The sequence below is a fragment of the Pipistrellus kuhlii genome, unplaced genomic scaffold, assembly GCF_014108245.1.
Source record: "Pipistrellus kuhlii isolate mPipKuh1 unplaced genomic scaffold, mPipKuh1.p scaffold_m20_p_17, whole genome shotgun sequence".
In the NCBI taxonomy this organism is placed as follows: Eukaryota; Metazoa; Chordata; class Mammalia; order Chiroptera; family Vespertilionidae; genus Pipistrellus; species Pipistrellus kuhlii.
The window spans coordinates 17,478,353-17,497,991 of record NW_023425482.1 but is presented as its reverse complement, the minus strand read 5'-3'; the positions used below and the strand labels follow the sequence as shown (position 1 = coordinate 17,497,991).

General features: G+C 45.8%; 1 protein-coding gene across 1 annotated transcript in view; it reads left to right on the top strand.

Moving 5' to 3' along the window:
• PKD1L3 (polycystin 1 like 3, transient receptor potential channel interacting) overlaps positions 1-19,639 on the top strand; it is a 63,188-nt gene that overhangs the window by 17,605 nt on the left and 25,944 nt on the right. Inside the window, 14 exon segments of the mRNA XM_036441154.2 lie at positions 650-777; positions 909-1,035; positions 2,054-2,182; positions 2,626-2,857; positions 4,443-4,636; positions 6,959-7,189; positions 8,115-8,216; positions 8,480-8,658; positions 11,157-11,303; positions 14,111-14,307; positions 14,859-15,058; positions 15,764-15,935; positions 16,952-17,144; positions 17,238-17,472. Coding sequence (XP_036297047.1) covers positions 650-777; positions 909-1,035; positions 2,054-2,182; positions 2,626-2,857; positions 4,443-4,636; positions 6,959-7,189; positions 8,115-8,216; positions 8,480-8,658; positions 11,157-11,303; positions 14,111-14,307; positions 14,859-15,058; positions 15,764-15,935; positions 16,952-17,144; positions 17,238-17,472 — 2,466 coding nt within the window.

The following is a 19,639-nucleotide window of genomic DNA, read 5'->3' as shown; positions in this document are numbered from 1 at the left end:
ATGGAATATTATTTGGCAACAAAAAAGAATGAAGTACTGGTACATACTACCACATGGGTGAATCTTGAAAGTATTAAGACAAGTGAAGAAGCCAATCTCAAAAGGCCATGTATTAAGATTCCATTTATGTGAAATGTTCAGGAGAGGCAAATCTATACACTGTGATGAGTGGTCACCTAGGGATTGAGGAGATAGGGACAGAAGAATGGACAGTGACTGCTACTGAGTTCTGGGTTTATTTTATGAGAGAGAAAACTATTCTAAAATTAGATCATGGTTCTAGTTGCACAACCCTGTGAGTTTACAAAAAAAAAAATCTTTGAATTGTATACTCAAAATGGGTGAACTGTGTGTGTGAATTTCATTATAATAAAGCTCTTTTTAAATATTAAAAAAAAACTATCATAATCAGATCTAGGGCAGCTTATATCATGTACATATTTCTTTGGGGGCCCTCTTAGTGACACAGAGGATAATGACTCTTTAGCCAAACTACAGGTACTTCCTATGGGTTCTCTCCAATGAATGTCACCTCCCATTACATCATTGTCATATCCCTGTTTCCCTTCCAACCCCCTCAAAATCATCATTTCACTAACACAGCACCCTGAGGTTACACAAGTCACATGATATTTCCCTCTAAATGCAGGTAGAAAATATTCTGGAAAAGTCCTTGATGGCCCTTGGGGAGATCCAGGAAACATTTCTACAGAAGCATCCATTTCCTGAGTCTTCGGTGACTTTGATCTCTTCCCTTGCTACCCTGATGTTGAGCAGGTAACATGGGAAGGAGGGAGGAGGGAAGAAGGTAGGGAAGAAGAAAGGACGGAGGGAGGAGTTTCATGTTAGGTTTTTGACCTTTAGAGAACATACATAGATCGATTCTTACTTCACTTCTGTTTCATTAGCCAAAACATCTCAACTTTGCCTCTGAGCTCTTACACTCTTGGATACCCAGCTCCCATGAGGTTGGCCTTCCCATCAGCTGCGGCTCTGGAGGAGCTCTTGAATAAACACCCAGGAGTTAATGTTCAAGTGAGTGTGAAGCTGATTCTGACCAGAATAAAAGTGAGATTTGGTGGCTGTAGGCATATAGGTGACAAGAATGCACCATGAAATGTAAGCTCACAAACCAAACGAGAGAAGGTTGTGTGCTGTTAACTTCTGTTTTACACTGGATTGAAAGCCTCTGAAAATGATCCCGGATAGAGGGGGGAGCATTAAACAAGCTTCTGGATTTAACTAAGTTTCTGTGTTATGATGTGAATTGATTCAACTCTTCACTATTGGTACAAAGCTGGGAATACCTGAATAATCACTGATTCAGTATACCAATCTAGTCATATCAGTATATCGTATTTTTTTTTCCAGCAATTACCTAACAAACAGAAGTAGGATTGCTGCCTTATCCTGAAGAACAGAATACTTACTTCCTAGTAAAATGAATCCTCCTGGTATAAAGATGTAAAAATAATAATAATTCTGAGGGTCACAGTAAATGACTCATCTTTAACTAATTCTTTCTCATATGATCCTATATAATAAAAGGCTAATATGCAAATTGATCGAATGGCAGAATGACCGGTCACTATGACACATACTGACCACTAGGGGGCAGACACTCAACTCAGGAGCTGTCCCCTGGTGGTCAGTGCGCTCTCACAGGGTGAGTGCCGCTCAGCCAGAAGCTGGGCTCATGGCTGGCGAGCCCAGCAGCAGTAGTGGGAGCCTCTCCTGGCTCCGCAGCAGTTCTAAGGATGTTCAACTGCCGGCTTGGGAAGTGGGCCTAAGCCATCTGTCGGGCATCCCCCAAGAGCTCCCAAACTGCAAGAGGGCACAAGCCAGGCTGAACGCTCCCCCTCCCCCTGGAATGCATGCATTTCGTGCACTGGGCCTCTAGTCTTATAATGAGAGGTATTTCATTTGAGATATTAGCAAGGGGGGAAATCCCAACATTTACTTTAATTTATGGTATTTGATTACCTATTATTTACCAGGGTGTTATTTATAAATATTTTGGTAATGGCTGAAACTGGAGTTTTCTTGTCTCTAGATAACAGGACTAGCTTTCAATCCCTTCAAGGATTTTGATGACAAGAACATTGTTGGAAGTGTCGGAAGTGTGGTACTAAGTTCTAATCATAAATTGCTCCAAGTCCGTGACTTAATGGAGGATATTGAGGTATGACTTGATTACTAGGAAATAAAACAGAAGGGACTAGGAATTCCTGGAGAAAAGCATAGAAGGCAGCAACACCGTGAAGGAAGTCATTGAAAATTCATGGGAGTGACATTGTTTCGATAACACCTTTACTTAGTGACTTGTACAAACTTCTCCTTAGGAGAAGTCATTTTATATCTTAGACTATTACCCTTCCTTAACCCCTGACACTGTGTCACCTACTAAAATTCAAAGAGGAAGACTTAGCAAGTTTCGTCCCATTATCCCTATAAAGGAGACTGACAGGTGTCAGTCACTGGGCCATCTTAAATTTGAAGAGTGATGTGCAGGAGGCAACCAATCGATGTGTCTCTCCCACGTTGATGTTTCTCTCTGTCTCTCCCCCTCTCTTCCATGCTCTCTAAATGTCTATGGAAAAAAATGTCATTGGTCTCTCATTCTAGATCATGCTCTGGAGAAATGCAAGCATGGAAACCCACCCCACCACCGTCAACATGAGTACGGACTATTTTACCATCACGGTGAACGTCACTTCCCTGGAGAAATCCCTGATCGTGTACATAGAGCCCGAAAGTCCCGTTTCAATGACACTCTACCTGGGGTTCGAGTATCAGCCTAACCACACTTACTTCCACCTGAACATGACGCTGCCAAAGACTCAGGTGCAGCAGAGAGGTAAGCCCCCTCTCGGGGGTCCGCAGGTGACCACAGCACTTCGAAATGCATGTTTTCCTTTTCTTTTTAAATTAACCTTTTTTTTTTTTTTAAGATAATTGTATATTCACATGCAATTGTAAGAAGTAAAAACAGATCTTATAGACTTGTCACCCAGCTTCTCCTAATACTAATACCTTGCTTAACTGTAGTGCAATGAGGAAATGACCTTGACCCAATGCACTGATCTTATTCAGATTCCATTACTTTACAAGCACTCCTGTGTTTGTGTTTAGTCCTATGTACTTTTATCACATGTATAGATAACATGTGACCATGAAATGCATTTATTTTATTTATTTATTTTTAATCCTCAACCAATGATATTTTTTCATTGATATTTAGAGAGCATGGAAGAGAGGGGGAGAGACAGAGAGAAAGAAACATAGATGAGAGAAAGGCATATCGATTGGTTGCCTCCTGCAAATGCCCTGACTGGGCCTGGGGATAGAGCTTGCCAACCAATTAAGATACATGTCTTTGCTGAAACAGGTTTGGCTCAGTGGATAGAGAGTCGGCCTCCAGACTGAAAGGTCCCAGGTTCGATTCCAGTCAAGGGCACGTACCTTGGTTGCAGGCACATCCCCAGCAGGGGGTGTGCAAGAGGCAGCTGATCGATGATTCTCTCTCGTCGATGTTTCTAGCTCTCTATCCCTCTCTCTTCCTCCCTGTAAAAAAAGTCAATAAAATATATATTGGTAGCTCTTTATATATATGTGTGTGTGTGTGTATGTATATGTATATGTATATGTATATGTATATATAATACATATATATAAAGAGCTACCTTTTGCCTTAAAAGATGTTGGGGAAATAATCAGAACAGATAAAGCGTGTTGTAGTCTTACTCATGACAATTGATCCATATTGAACGAGCTTTTTCTTGCTCTCACTTAGGCCTCGCTTATAGACACAACCACTTTGTAAGTGACCAGTCCCTTTAGTTAAAGCCCCTGAGCAGCAGCTGTCCATGCTGGATGCCAGCAATAAGCCCTGTCTCTTTCCCAAGTGAGAACATGCACTCCCTGCTGCTGGCTGACCTAGGCAGTAATCTCGTGTCATTTGGAGCTGGGAGAAATCTTAGATATTCTTTCCTTTAGACTCCTTGTTTGAAAGATAAGTAGAGATGTGGTGGCTTAACGACCACTTGTGACAGAGCCAAGCCTGAAATCAGGCCTCTGGCATGTGGTCCAGGCTCCTTCCTGGACCCACTCTGCTCCTGCCCTCACTTCGTCCTTGGGTCTCTCATGTCACCTGGGTCTTCCATCTTCTAATCTCAGTGTGTGATGATTTCATTTTCCTAAAACTCTTAATACATCTAATTCCTTAGGCCTAAATGTTCATTCATCAAAGGAAGATGGTTTTTTACCGCAACAGGAGAAATCCAGGGCCCCGGATTGTATTACTGGTCATTTTTTAAAGAAATCATTTGCGACTCCAAGCGTATTACTTTGTAAAGTCAAATAACTGCAGGCTCTTCAGGAGAAAAGGTTAACAGTATCTTTCTCCTACGTGCAATGCAATTAGCACTCTCCTTTATTCTCAGATGAGGAGTACACTTGGGTGCTGACTCCGGGGAGTCTGCACTATGGGGCCGGCATCTACTACATAACAGTGCTGCTGAATAAAAGCCAGGAGGATGCTCAGCGGACTCCCACCCTGTTCTCCATCGTCACCGCCCTCACTCAGTGCTATTTTTGGGACAGCCACAACAGCACATGGAAGAGCAACGGATGTCAGGTAAGAAGCCGTGCCGCTTCCCTGCCTCTGTACTACCTTAGCTGGCATTGAACACGGTGCCTCTGTCACCTCAGTTCCCTTCAAAATCCTAGGAGGAGCCCTGGCCGGGTGGCTCAGTGGGTTGGAGCATCACCCCATATACCAAAGGGCTGCAGGTTTGATTCCTGGTCAGGGCACATGCCTAGGTTGTGGGTTCGATCCTTGGTCAGGGTGTGCATGAAGGCAACCAATCAATGTTTCTCTCCCTCTCCCTGCCACCCTTTATTCCCTCCCTTGCTTCTTCTCTTGTTCCCTCCCTCCCTGTTCCTCTGTCCCTTCCTCTCTCTCTAAAAATCCATGAAAAATCCATTCTTGAGGATTTTTAAAAAGCAGAAGGGAAATAAATCAGCTGAGAAGGACGGTTGTGTGTAGTGGGCTGTGCTCTATATTTGTGATTTCTTTCTCAAGCATTAGTCCACTGTGAATGTGACAGTGCCAGGTAAAGTAAGAAAAGCAATATATGGAAGCCAATCAAGCCTGCAAGTATTAAATGTGTTGTGTAAACTGAAATGAACTTCTGCTAAGTGGAAGAGGATTTTTGTACTGAAAAAGAAGCTAGCCCATTCTCCCCCCCCCCACCCCGATTCCCTGGGGTCTGCCCACTTCACAGTGAGCCTGCGTTTTCACACAGCGGTTTGGTGAGGTCCTATCTGGGGCAGGTCCTGGGCCCCTTGCACAGAGTGTGCTGCAAGGTTCTGGAAAGCAGGAGGCTGCTCTGGGCCCTCTGAGAGGGTGTCCGGATGGGGACCAGAAGGAGAGGGGTTCCCTGGGCACCTCAAGCGGTGGTTTCTGGATGATCTGGTGCTGCTTCCCAAGCACATCCTCAAAGCGGAAGCTCGTTTGTGGAGATTCTGTTGCCGTAAACCTGGGCGGGCCTGCAATCCTGCGATCCTGCCTCTAACTGCTCCAGGGGAGGCAGTGCTGCTGGTCAGGGAAGCCACATCCAGCAGCAGGCTCTCCCCTGGCGGGGCAGTGACCCTGATGCAACAGGCATCAGGATGTGTCTTGCCTTCTTGAAGCCTCCCTAGTGTTTGGCTCTGTGAAGGGAACAGAGCTGCGGAGAACAGACGAGAGTTCCCCAAGGGCAGAATAGAGGTGGGGCGATCAGAACTTCACTTGTGCCAGGCAGAGAAATCGGTCATAATGTCACTATTGTAAACTTTTCATCTGCAAAACCAAACATGGAATGGGTACCTTCCATTGATGCGCCTAGTAACTTTTCTTTAAATCCTCACACGAAGATATGTTTTTATTGATTTGAGAGAGAGAAAGAGGAGGGGAGAGAGAGAGAAACATTGATGTGAGAGAGAAACATGGATCAGTTGCCTACCATTTGCTCTCTGACAAGATGGAACCTGAAACCTAGCTATGTGCCCTGACTGGGAATCAAACCCACCACCTTGTGGCCTACGGGGACAATGCTCCAAGCAACTGAGCCACTTGGCCAGGGCCTACTGACATTTTAAACAAAAATTTTTATGAAGAAATGTTACAACATATAGAAAGTTATAAGGAATGATATAATAAAAATCATTACACACCACTCAGCTTTATTACAAAATTAGGACTCTATTTAGATTTGTAGAAACAATAAAACACTCAGGAATAATCTAAGTGGTCTGTATATCCTTCACCAATTCCGTTTCCTTCCTCCCCACAAAAGGTAACGGCCGTCCTGAATTTGGTGTATTCATCCTTCCACCAAGTATTTCATGAGCATCTGCTATTGAGCATCCTCGCCAGGCCAAGGCCAGGAGCCAGAGATGCAGGGATGGACGGGTCAGTGTCCTCATGAGCTTACGTCTCAGTGAGGACACTGACAGAAGCAGACACATGAGTGTTGTTCTGGTCTTTGTGCAGATGGCACCAAACGATACAGATCCTTCTGTAACTTGGTTTTCCACTCAGCGTTTACCTGTGTTTATATTCATCTCGCCTGTTGTGTAGTATTCCATCCGGTTGCCTCTACTCATCTCTTTACCTGTGTGTCTGTTCTGCCGTTAGTAGACATACAGGGGTTTCCGGTATTTTCTAGTTCTCCGCGGTGCTGGCAGAAGCCTTCTTTTCCATGTCCCCTTGTGCACGTGTGTGAAGTTCCCTGGGCTACACAAACAGCCCTGGGACTGCAGGAGTCCGAGGGTTTGTGCTTCTCCGGCTTTGTCAGATGTTGCCCACGCACTGTGCACATGGGTGATGCCCATTTACACCGCCAGCAGCTCTGCTCACGCCCTGATGTTCCACGGCTGGCCCTCCATCAGCGTCAGTGTCTCCATTCTGCTCCAGGTCGGGCAACAGAGCACAGTCGTGCGGACCCAGTGCCTCTGCAACCACCTGACCTACTTCGGCAGCGACTTCTTCGTCGTGCCCCGGACAGTGAGCGTTGGAGACACGATCAGGCTCTTCCTGCGTGTGACCAACAACCCTGTTGGGGTGTCCTTGCTGGCCAGCCTCTTGGGGTTCTACATGCTCCTGTTTGTGTGGGCTTGGAGAAAGGATCAGGCAGATAAGCAGAAGGTGAGGAGGCGTTTGATTCCAAAAGTTTTGCCCCAGCAGCTTGAGTATGTTGAATGGGGGGGGGGGGGGGGGGGGGATACTTTTATTCCAAAGAGGCAGGTCCCGTGGTTCCAAGTAGCAGAGAAACTCAGGTGTGAGTCTTCTTAAATTTCTCTTTATATCTACTCTCTCAAGGCCTAGGAACTTAACCCTTTATATCCTTTTTCTTCTTTTAGCCTAGGTGGAATTCTCATGTGATTCATTTAGGAATAGGCCAAAAGAAAACATGTAGAGAATGTAACTATAACCAAATGCATGTTTATCTCACTTTAGACATTGCACATGAAAGTTATATGTAAGTCAAATTATAATTTAATGTAATTGCAATATATAAAAAAAAAAACCTGTAAGAAATTTTTTTGAAACAAACAAAAAATGCTTTGATGGCTGCCTGTTCTTAATTCCTATTCTATTTCTTTCTTGCTCTTGTGTTTTCTTACACTTGGAAATTGTAGAATGCAATTCTACAACATGTTCATTTCTTTGTTGGTGTGGGTATAGGAATGCCAGTTTTAGTAAAGAAAAATACAGGGTGCCCAGTTAAATTTGAATTTCACATAAATAGAGAATGCATTTTTGGTGTAAGTGTGCCCACAAATTATTCAGTGTTTGTCTGAAATTCAAGTTTAATTGGATGTTTTATATGCTATCTACCTTGGTGGGGGGGAGTGGAAATACTGAGAGGCCGTGGTTGAGTCTATGACTATTTCATTGTAGAGGCATAAACCCTGGCCTTTCAGCCGCCCCCCTTATCACTTAACCTGGGTCTCTTACACCCCCCTTTGCCGTCCAGACCATGGCTGATCCAGGCCATGCTTCCTCTTGCTCCCTAGCTCTGGAGGCTGAGTAAGGTCAGCCCATTTCCTTGCTTCTGCTCTTCCCGCAGGTGAAGGTCACTGTCCTGGCCGATAACGACCCCAGCTCTCAGTGTCGCTACCTTCTCCAGGTCTCCACTGGATATCGAAGAAGGGCCTCTACAACAGCTCAGGTTAATTAAACAGATGTCCCTCACTCACTGCTCTGTCCCCTACTACGTGAGCTACCACCCACTCCGATATCCCGGCATCCCATAGCACTTATGGAGCTTCACCAAGGGCTACTTCCTAGCCATCCCCTGTAAATCTGAAGAGCCCTCTGTCCTTGTCTGAGGTCCCAGAGACTTCATCTCAATCCAGTGTCTACGCCTTTCTCCTTGGGGATAAACCCAAAGAACCAAACAGCCACGTTAGGACTTCCTGTGTCGTGTCTCAGGTGGTGGTTACCCTGTACGGGTCGGAGGGACGGAGTGAGCCCCATCACCTGTGGGACGCCCAGAAGGCAGTCTTTGAGCGAGGGGGGCTGGATGTCTTCCTGCTCGGCACCCGGTCCTCCCTGGGGGAGCTGCACGGCCTCCGGCTCTGGCATGACAACTCGGGCGCCAGCCCCGCCTGGTAAGCACCTGCCTCACGCTGGCTGGCGGTGGGTTCAGCTTGTCATCGCGGTAAATAACAACTGTACCTTGAGCCAAGAAGTCACAAGTTAGACTTACATTTCAAAGCTGTCTGTAAAGAAGAAACCCTAGAAACCAATGTGGAAGTTAACAATATGATTTTTTGTGTGGATTTAAGAATGATAGATGTTTTATTTTTCTTTTCATTAAATGTTGTCATGGTGTGTACAACAAATATCACAAGGAAATTCTGCTCCAAAGTACCACAAATTAAAGGTATCTCTCATATGAAATATAATATATTCAAAGAGTAAATTTAATAAACAACTCTATCTTGGGTACTGTGCACTGGGTCAGAATTAAGAGCTTCAGGAGAGGAAAGGTGGGATGAAGAAGTGTTGTGTGCCTAGGGATGTTCGGTGATGAGTCTGTGCTGAGTCCAGGTGGTTCTGCCTCTCCCTCCAGCAGCACCGTGAGAATGAGGGGAGGGGAGGGGAGAAAGTAGATGGTGAAATGAATAATGGGTGAAGATTATTGGTTTGCTGGGGTTAGGAAAAATGAAGGGAATGAAGTCAGAGATCCAAGGCTTGTGTCTAGAGGCATCGGTCCTGAATACTGGCCTCTCTGAAAAGGGTATGCAGCTGCCCAAAGTCAGGCTCGCCCTGCTAAGCTAGACACCAGCCACGAGGCCGGAAGAGCCTGATCATTTGCTTACTGTTTCCATTCTGATCGGGCATCTACAAATCAGTTTGCACACCATCATCTCAGTTGCATTTACAAAGGTGAATAATAAGCACTTGACAAGATGCTCAATTTCACTAGTCATCAGGAAATGCAAATTAAAACCACAGTGAGGTAGCACTGAACACTCAGGAGCATGACTAAAATTAAAGTCTGACAAAACCAAGTTTGGGAGAGGGTGGGGCACACTCACACAGCACTGGTGGAGGTGTGAAAGGTGTAGCCACGTTGGAGAACAGGCTGTCAGGTTTTTTCTTTTTTTAAATATATTTTATTGAATTTTTACAGAGAGGATGAGAGAGGGATAGAGAGTTAGAAACATCAATGAAAGAGAATCATCGATCAGCTGCCTCTTGCACATCCCCTATTGGGGATGTTCCCCTAACCAAGGTACATGCCCTTGACCAGAATGGAACCTGGGACCCTTCAATCCACAGACAGACGCTCTTCCCTGAGCCAAACCGGTTTCAGCAGGCTGTCAGTTTCTTGTACAGTTAAACACACATGGACCATATGACCCAGACATTCCGTTCCTATAATAGATAAATGGGGGGGGGGGGGGGGAGAATAGGTCCTTCAAGACATATACACGTATATTCATAGCTGTTTTATTGTTAGTAGCCCAAAACTGGAAACAACACAAATGCCCCTCGGGTGAGTAAACAAATAAAAGTTAGTATATTTATTAGATGGAGTACTACTCACCGACAAAAAGAACAATCTGCTAATACATACAACATGGATGAATTCCTAAAAGCATGCTGACTGAAAGAAGCAAGGCTGTGTGAATACATACTGTGTGGATCACGTGTATGAAATTCTTTTAAAAAGGAAAATGACAAAGACAGAAAGCAGATCAGAGGTCACCTAGGGGCAGGACTGAGCCTCTGTTCTGTAAGAGAGGCAGACGGATGCTTATCTCGGTGGGCCAAGCGCCCTCACATATGGAACCGGGAAGCTTAGAGGACGGACACAAACACACACACAATGGACTGTAGGTTCCAGGATCTGCGTTCTGGTGTTCGGGACATGAATTCCCTGAGGAAGTGGGATCAGCTCTCATTTCTTCCTTTAGTTCTTGCCTTGCAATGAAACAGAATCTACTGGCAGGACAAGATTACTTCCTTTTTAAAAATTATCTGATTTGTTTTTTATTTAAGTATAATTGACGTACAACATATTGGTTTTAGGTATACAAATATAATGATTCAATATTGGTATATTTTGCAAAATGATCATCATAATAAGTCCAGTTGCATCTGTCACCATACATAGTTACAGAATTCTTTTTCTTGTGCTGAGAAATGTTAAGATCTACTCTCTTAGAACTTTTTAACATGCAGGTCAGTATTATTAACTACAGTCGCCACGTTGTACACTGTGTCCCATGACTGACTTGTTTTATAACTAGAAGTTTATACCTTTTGACCCCGTCACCCATTCCCCCCAAATCTCCTACCTCTGGCACCCACCAGTCTGTTCCCTGTACCTATGAGCTTTTCTTTTGTTTTTACTTTTAGATTTCACATATATGTGAAATCTTATGGTATTTGTCTTTCTCTGTCTGACTTATTTCATTTAGCATAATGCCCTCAGGGTCTATCCATGGCAGTTTTGTTCTTTTTTTATGTGTGTACAACGTATTTTTAAACTCCTTTATCCATCAATAGACATTTAGATTGTTTCATAAGATTGCTTCTTATTACAACACCTGAATTGTGCCCCCTCCCTAACATGGTTATCTTCATTTTACTATAGGTATGTAAACCAGGTAATTGTCAGCGACCTGGCAGGTAACAGGAAATGGCATTTCCTATGCGATTGTTGGCTGGCCGAGGACCTTGGAGACTGTGAGCGTGACCACGTCTTCCTACCGGTCTCAAAGAAACAGCTCTTTTCCTTTAGGTATCGTTGGGAAATTATGGTGTTTTCCAGGTCTCTGAAGCTCTGTTCATTTTTCTTCATCCTTTACTCTTTCTGTTCTTCAGACTGTATAATTTAAATTGACCTATCTTACGTTTGCTGATTCTTTCCTATGCCCACTCAATTATGTTTGTGTGCCTCTCTACTGAATTTTTCATTTCACTCAGCGTATTTTTCAACGGCAGACTTGCTACTCTGTTCTTTTTAAAAAGTAATTTATCTTTATTGATGTTTTTATTTGGCAAGATATCTATTCACTTACTTTCCTTTAGTTCTTTAGACATAGTTTTCTTTAGTTCTTTGAACACACTTAAAATGACTTGAAGTCTTTGTCTAGTAAATCCAATATCGTGGCTTCCTTAAGGGCCATCTGAGGAAGAGGGTGTCTCTGGCTTTACAATCTGGAAATGTAAGTAAATTTTCCCCCAAAGAGAGTCACTGTCTCTATTTTTCCAGGGCTGTCTTCTTATACCAAGATTCCTTAAAAGGTAGTCCAGGAGCAAATATTTTATGAATGCCTACATGTGAAGTATCCATGGAGAATTGCCTCCAACACTGCCTTTGTTGTTATGTCAGTCTTTTGTCAGTCTGGCTATTATTCTTTTAAAGTAGACTGCCATTTCTCTCTCTCTTTAATATTTTACCTTTATTCTTGATGTTCCAAATTTTGTAATTCTTTTTACTGTGGATTCATTTTTTAAATCCAGTTTGGTACTCAGAAGGTACTTTTAAAAATATTTTTATTGCCGAAACCGGTTTGGCTCAATGGATAGAGCGTCGGCTTGGGGACGGAAAGGTCCCGGGTTCGATTCCGGTCAAGGGCATGTGCCTTGGTTGCGGGCATATCCCCAGTAGTGGGTGTGCAAGAGGCAGCTGATCAATGACTCTCTCTCATCGATGTTTCTAACTCTATCTCTCTCCCTTCCTCTCTGTACAAAATCAATAAAATATATTTAAAAATAAAATAAATAAAAATGTTTTTATTGTGGTAAAGTACACTTAACATAGAATGTACTTTTAATATGCAAAATCACATCTTCAATTCTGAAAAATTCTCAGATGTCACTTCTGCAAATATTGTTCATCTGACATTCTCTTACTCTATGTTGGAGTCTCAAGCTATCCTCCATGGTGTTTGTTAAATACATACATATACATTATATTTATATATAAATATATATATTATATATTTTATATATATATATATATATATATATATATATATTTTTATTTTTTTTTTTAAGACTGTCAGACTATTTCATAAAATTAATTTCTTCTGGGCTGAATTATTGTGTTGGCTGCCTTTCTCAGCATTAGATTTTTATTTCTTTTTTAAATATATTTTTATTTATTTCAGAGAGAAAGAAGAGGGGGAGAGAGAGAGACAGAAACATCAATGATGAGAGAAAAATTATTGATCGGCTGCCTCCTGCACGCCCCCTATTGGGCATGTGCCTTGACTGGTAATTGAACCATGATCTCCTGGTTCATGGGTCAACACTTAAACACTGAACCACACTGGCCGGGCACATTAGGTTTTTTTATGTGGTGAGGAATTTTGAGTTGTATATTCATTTCCAATGTTTTACTATTAAATTTCAATCTCTATCTATTTCCACACTTACCTCTGCCTTGTAGCTTTTCTGACATTTCAATCCAGTCCTCACATCTATAGAACTAGACCTTCCCACAGCATTTTGGAGCTCCTATTTCTCCGTGAAATCAGGGCAGTGAGGGCTATTGTGGATCTCGCCATGAACCGCTGGGTCCCTCAGCTCAGTTGCTGATCTCGGGGCTGCTGTCTTTCGCCCACCGCCCTGCTGTCCATGTGCGGCTCTGCGGCAGGCTTGTTCTGCAGTGTCCTTTCACAAGCCCAGCTCGGCCCCGACTTCAAGCGTGGCGATGGCTGAACTCTCCCTTTCCCCGTCTATGACACATGTAGTTCCAGTGTCAGCCTCCCCGTGTCCTGCCTTCTCCCAGACCTGGTGCCCATCAGCCAGTGGCTTCTTCCCCTGGTTTCTCACTCCGTTCCTCCCTCAGAGATCTGGATTTCATTTTGAAACCCTGCTAATATTTTGGCTCTTTCTTTTTATATCTTCCTTACAGTTCCTCCACCTTTGGAGTAGAGAATATGCTCAGAATATGACTTTAGCAAACTATCTTGAGTGCAAACCTAATGCAAACTTTTTTTTTTAAGGCATGTGCAAGCAGCACTTTTTTAAAAATATATTTTATTGATTTTTTTTACAGAGAGGAGGAGAGAGGGATAGAGAGCTAGAAACGTCAATGAGAGAGAAACATCGACCAGCTGTCTCCTGCACACCCCCCTACCGGGGATGTGCCCGCAACCGATACATGCCCTTGACCGGAATCGAACCTGGACCTTTCAATCCTCAGACCGACGCTCTACCTACTGAGCCAAACCGGTTTCGGCCTAATGCAAACTTTTTAAAAGTAAAAATAAGCAAATATATTTTGAAGACTAAAATAAAAATGAATTTTCAGGTGAAACAAACAAAAAAACAAAAGCAAAAACTCTTAAAAAGCTTAAAAAAAAACCAGTTTTTAATTTTAAAATCTCAGATCACATAAATTAACCTTACTCTCAAAACCTCTTTATCCTAAAATAACAAAAGAATCATGCTATCGGTCATGTGACAGCGCCTTCACAGAGGTGTGAGTAGTGGTGGAGTTGTTGCTATGAAGCTTGTTGCCAGGCAAGCCACCCCTCCGTCCAGGGCGCTCTCAGAAGGAAACCTCACGCCTCTGCTGTTGTGATGTGTTCTCAGACACCTGTTCCCCTCCATGGTGGTGGAAAAGTTCACCCAGGACTCGCTGTGGCTCTCGATTGCCACTCGCCGTCCCTGGGACCAGTTTACGAGAGCCCAGCGGCTCGCCAGCTGCACGACCCTCCTGCTCTGCAACCTGGTCACCAGCCTCATGTTCTGGAGGATGAGCGGCCCCTCCGCCCACAGAGACCGGCAAGGTCTGGCCCAGTCCTGTGGGCGTTGCTCCTGGCATGTAACCCTCTCCTCTGCTTCCCTCTGCCACTCCCCTCTCTCTTACAGCCCCCTGGCTGCCTCCGTCTCTTCCCTTTGCTGCCTGACGTTAGAAAACGCTAACCGTGGTCGGCAAACTGCGGCTCGTGAGCCACATGCGGCTCTTTGGCCCCTTGAGTTTTTAGCAAAGGCCAGCTTAGGAGCACCCTAATTAAGTCAATAACAATGTACCTACTACCTATATAGTTTAAGTTTAAAAATTTGGCTCTCAAAAGAAATGTCAGTCGTTGTACTGTTGATATTTGGCTCTGCTGACTAAAGGGTTTGCCGACCACTGGGCTAGCAGGTCTCGCTGTTCCCAGTCATGAGCAAGGGAAGCAGCCTTGGGAACCTGGCGAGATCGTCACTGCCATGTCTTCTCCTTAGATAATCACAGCGAAGCTGCCAAGTAAAGACTTACACCTGGGAGAGGGGTAACTCCCTGCCCGGTGGTTTCAGCTGCTGCAGAGCACGGCTGACCTAAAGCTTTTCCTTCCAGTGGGTCCGTGTGCCGTGACCTGGTCCGAGCTGCTCGTCAGCATCCAAACCGCCGTCATCCTCTTCCCGGTCAACCTCGTCCTAGGGCGGCTCTTCCCGCTGACTCAGCCCCAGGAGCCGCCGCCCCACTCTGCCCCCCCGCCGGCCCCCGGCCTCTCAGAGGCGCCTGCGGAGCCTCTCTCGGCCTCAGAGGCAGTGGAGGTAAGTAAGCCCGTGTGGAATTCCACAGGTCACTCTGGCTTCCTTTCCCCGTGTGCTAGGAGAGACCAGGGAAAAGGCTGCCCGTCGGCCTTCCCCTAATCAGCCTTCCCCTAATTCCTGCCCCTGGGCTGTGACCCACTGTGCCGCCGGTTTCCTCCCCGTCCTCAGGCTCCGTGGAGTGCAGAATGTCCTGCTCTGGGCTCGTTTTAGCTTCTGATGTTCCGTCAGGCTGTCCCTTCTTTCATCCTCTATTCTCTCGTGAAACTAGTTTTGTTTTTGTGTTTTGGTTTGTTTTGTTTTTTTTAAGAGTTTTTTAAAAATATCTTTGCATTTATTTTAGAGAGGAAGTGAGAGGGAGAGAGAGAAACATCAATGATGAGAGAGAATCGTAGATCAGCTGCCTCCTCCGTGCCCGCTCCCTGGGGATCACGTCTGCCACCTGGGCCTGGGCCCTGCCTGGGAATCAAACCGTAACCTCCTGGTTCACCTGTCACCGCTCAACCACTGAGCTGAACCAGCTGGCATGAAACTAGTTTTGAAGCTCCTGGGAGGTGACTTCTTTTTTAAAAAGCAGAGGCAGAATGAGACATGGAGGCTCTTGACACTAAGGATACGCTCCTCTGAGTGGAGACCACCTGTCGTCGCTGCCACTCCTGGGTTGATGCAGCTCGGCCTGACTCTTCTCATCTGGGTCCTGCCTTTCAGGAGCTGAAGGAAACGGTGGGGTTTCTGCTCAGGAGAGACCCGGGCCTCCTCTCAGAGGGGGAACCACCCTCCTGGGGCTCCTGCCACGTGAGCCAGCTGGTGGTGCTGTTATCCAGCCTCATTCGTTCTCACCTGGAGGCAGCGCCCTGCGGGGCAGGTGATAAGGCCACAGGTTTAGTCCCAATCTCTCCTCTCCTCCTGCCTGCCCCCTCCACCTCTTTCTCGCCTGTCAGCATCACAACAGGCACCATTTCCTTGGGCTTTTCATAGAGAGCTGATGTTTTGATCCCTCTGGTGGCTTTTGAGACAATATGTGCAGTGATTAAAGTGGAGAATTAAGGAAAAACCCACAAAAGTGTTCCTGTGTGAGACCCCATAAGCCATCTGCTTTGTTAGAGGCTGTTGAAACTTGCCGATCTTCTGCTGTGGGTGGTGAGATTAGGCAATCCATGGGTTCTCGAATATAGTTTGGGCCTCCTGGGCACTGACCTAGTACAGTCACATGTGCTGCAGCTCTGGTGGAAAAACTCAGGTTATTTTTCTTTTTATTGATTTCAGAGAGGAAGGGAGAGGGAGAGATAGAAAAATCAAAGATGAGAGAGAATCACTGCTGGGCTGCCTCCTGCATGCCTCGCACTGGAGATCAAACTTACAATCCAGGCATGTGCCTTTACTGGGAATTGAACCATGAGCTCCTGGCTCCTAGGTCAACACTCAACCCCTGATCCATGCCGACCCAGCTCAGTCCAGGTTTTGAAGTCTCTAGACCAGTGGTCGCCAAACTCATTAGTCTACAGAGCCAAATATCAACAGTACAACATTGAAATTTCTTTTGAGAGCCAAATGTTTTAAATTTAAACTTCTTCTAACACCACTTCTTCAAAATAGACTCGCCCAGGCCGTGGTATTTTGTGGAAGAGCCACACTCAAGGGGTCAAAGAGCCTCACGTGGCTCACGAGCCGCAGTTTGCCGACCACGGCTCAGGACCAAAGTGTGGGATTATGCACGTTGGTAAAAAGTTACCGTTTGTCCTCAGAGAAGACACTATACTGTGGGTGCTGGGTGCAATCTCCACTCATGGGAAATTTAACCTCGTCACCAGTTAATGAGTCGCTCATGTCCGCCCGTTAGTGCTGGTTACTGACCCTCCGCTCACTAACGGGCGTCAACCTGGAATCTGTTTTCAGTGGCTGCTGGGAGCCACCGCCATCTCCGCTGCTACCTGCTCAGGGTTCTGCAGAGGCTGCGGTCGCCCTTGAGCGCCTTGGGTGCCACCCAGGCCGACCAGCCTGGCGACCTCCTGGGTGCAGCCCGCCACCTGCAGAAGCTCCAGGAGCTCCTGGAAACACACGTTCTCCCCCCGGAGCAAGGCCCCGCAGGGTAACCACGCACCTGGCGCTCCTCACCCGTCCGCCCCCCCCCCCCCCCCCAGCTGCTGGCCATGAGATGTTTACCTCACCTTCTCTCCTTCAGGGAGGCAACCAGTTTCCCCCTCCTGAGCCCAGAAGGAGGCGGGAAGCCCACGGAGGCCGGTCCCTCCAGATGGTTGGCCCCCGTCCGCTGGCTCCTGCTGGCCGCCACGGGCCTGGCTGCGGCCTTCTTCACCGCCCTGTACAGCCTGGAGCTGAGCAGGGACCAGGCCACCAGCTGGCTCATCTCTACCATCTTGTCGGTGCTCCAGAACGTCTTCGTCATCCAGCCCGTGAAGGTACGTGGGGACGGGCCACCCGCAGGGAGGAGCCACTGCCGTGGCCGGGCGCTTGGGAAACTGAGGTCCGCGGGTTCCCCCAAGGCTGCCCTGTGGTCAGAAACTGGGCCAAAAAAAGGGCAGCCCCCGGAAAGAGATGGGAAGCGTGAAATTGTAAGGGATGTGTGCGGAGCGGTCCCAGGAAGGCTTACAAGATCTGAGAGACTCGTAGAAACCTAGCAGAGATGCCGCAGCCAGTTTGGCTCAGTGGATAGAGCGTCGGCCTGCGGACTAAAAGGTCCTGGGTTCGATTCCGGTCAAGGGCATGTACCTTGGTTGCGGGCACCTCCCCGGTGAGGGGTGTGCAGGAGGCGGTTGATCGATGATTCTCTCTCATCGATGTTTCTAACTCTCTATCCTTCTCTCTTCCTCTCTGTAAAAAATCAAAATATATTTTTTAAAAAAAATCTAGCAGAGAAAGACTGGGAGTTACAGGGGGGAGTAAAAAAGTCAATTGAGAATAAACTGTTAAAGGGGGAAAGTACTTTTTAAAAATGTTTAAAGAAATTATCAAAACCACACGAAAGTGTGTAGGGAATAGTGTAGTGACTCCTAACGTTTTTTGTGGGTTTTTTTTTAATTAGAAGTTCATTTTATTTATTTTTTGTTTTTTTTTTAAATATATTTTATTGATTTTGTACAGAGAGGAAGGGAGAGAGATAGAGAGTTAGAAACATCACTGAAAGAGAGTCATCGATCAGCTGCCTCTTGCACACCCCCTATTGGGGATATGCCCGCAACCAAGGTACATGCCCTTGACTGGAATCGAACCCGGAACCCTTCAGTCCCCAAGCCGACGCTCTATCCATTGAGCCAAACCAGTCTCGGCCCTAACGTTATTTTAACTAGCTTCAACAGTTACCAATTTATGGCCAATCTTGTTTCTTCTAGTTTGAGGGGGAAATAGCGCCAGACTTCACATTTTTTAAAAATATATTTTATTGATTTTTCACAGAGAGGAAGGGAGAGAGATAGAGAGTTAGAAACATCGATGAGAGAGAAACATCGACCAGCTGCCTCCTGCACACCCCCCATCAGGGATGTGCTCACAACCAATGTACATGTGCCCGACCAGAATCGAACCTGGGACCTTTCAGTCCACAGACCAACGCTCTATCCACTGAGCCAAACCGGTTTTGGGGAGACTTCACATTTTATCTGTAAATATTTGCCCGTATATTTCTAAAAAGACTCTTTTAAAAAAAAAACATAAATATAAACCCTTATCATGCCTACATAAATTAGCAATAATTTCTTAATATCCACACAACAATATGAATGTACTAACACTACTAAACTATACGTTTTAAGAAGGTTAAGATGGCAGGTTGCTTATGTGTATTTTACCACAATTTTTTTTAATGGCAGTGTTCAGATTTTACCTGTTGTCTCATAAGTTTTTCTGTTTAGTTTAAATCAAGATCCACGTGTAGTTAGTTGCTGTGTCTAAGTACTTTTAATACTTATCTACAGCTCCCTACACCCCACCCCCCACCGCCCGTGTTCTTGCTATTTCCTCACACTGTATTTGTGGAAGAAAGCAGGCGGTGTGTCTTGTAGAGTTTCTAGGTCTGGGGGTCTCAGCGGCAGGATGCCTCCACTCTCAGGTGGCCTGAGCTCCCCCAGCAGACCCGGGAGCTTTACTAGTAAAACTCTTCTCGCCCGGGCCTCGCGCTCCAGACCGATTACATCGTGATTTCTAGAGCTGGGCCGCCCGGCCCCACGTGCTGCGTTTACCGTTCCCAGGTGACTGCAGTGCACAGCCGCTCTTGAGACCCACTGATCATTGAAGAGGGCTGTGTGCCTGACTTCTCAGTGACATGTGTTGAACACGGCAGTCCTGACGTGGCACTGTTTCCATGTGCATTAACTTCAGTTTCCAGGGTTCGGTTAAAGGGAAGCTTTCAGCTCTGCAGGTCAGCCTCACGGTACATCAACTGGGTGACCGCATCAAGTTCGAACTGCTTTTGGCTCTTCCCTGGAGAATATGGTGGGACCTGTGGTTGGTCCTTCCAGTCTGGTCCACTAGGGGGCGACTTTAAGTCTGCAGAGCAGACACACCCAGAATTGCCTCCTCAAATCCATTCAACTCCACAATAGAAGCAGAAAGAACCTCAAAGCCTTGACC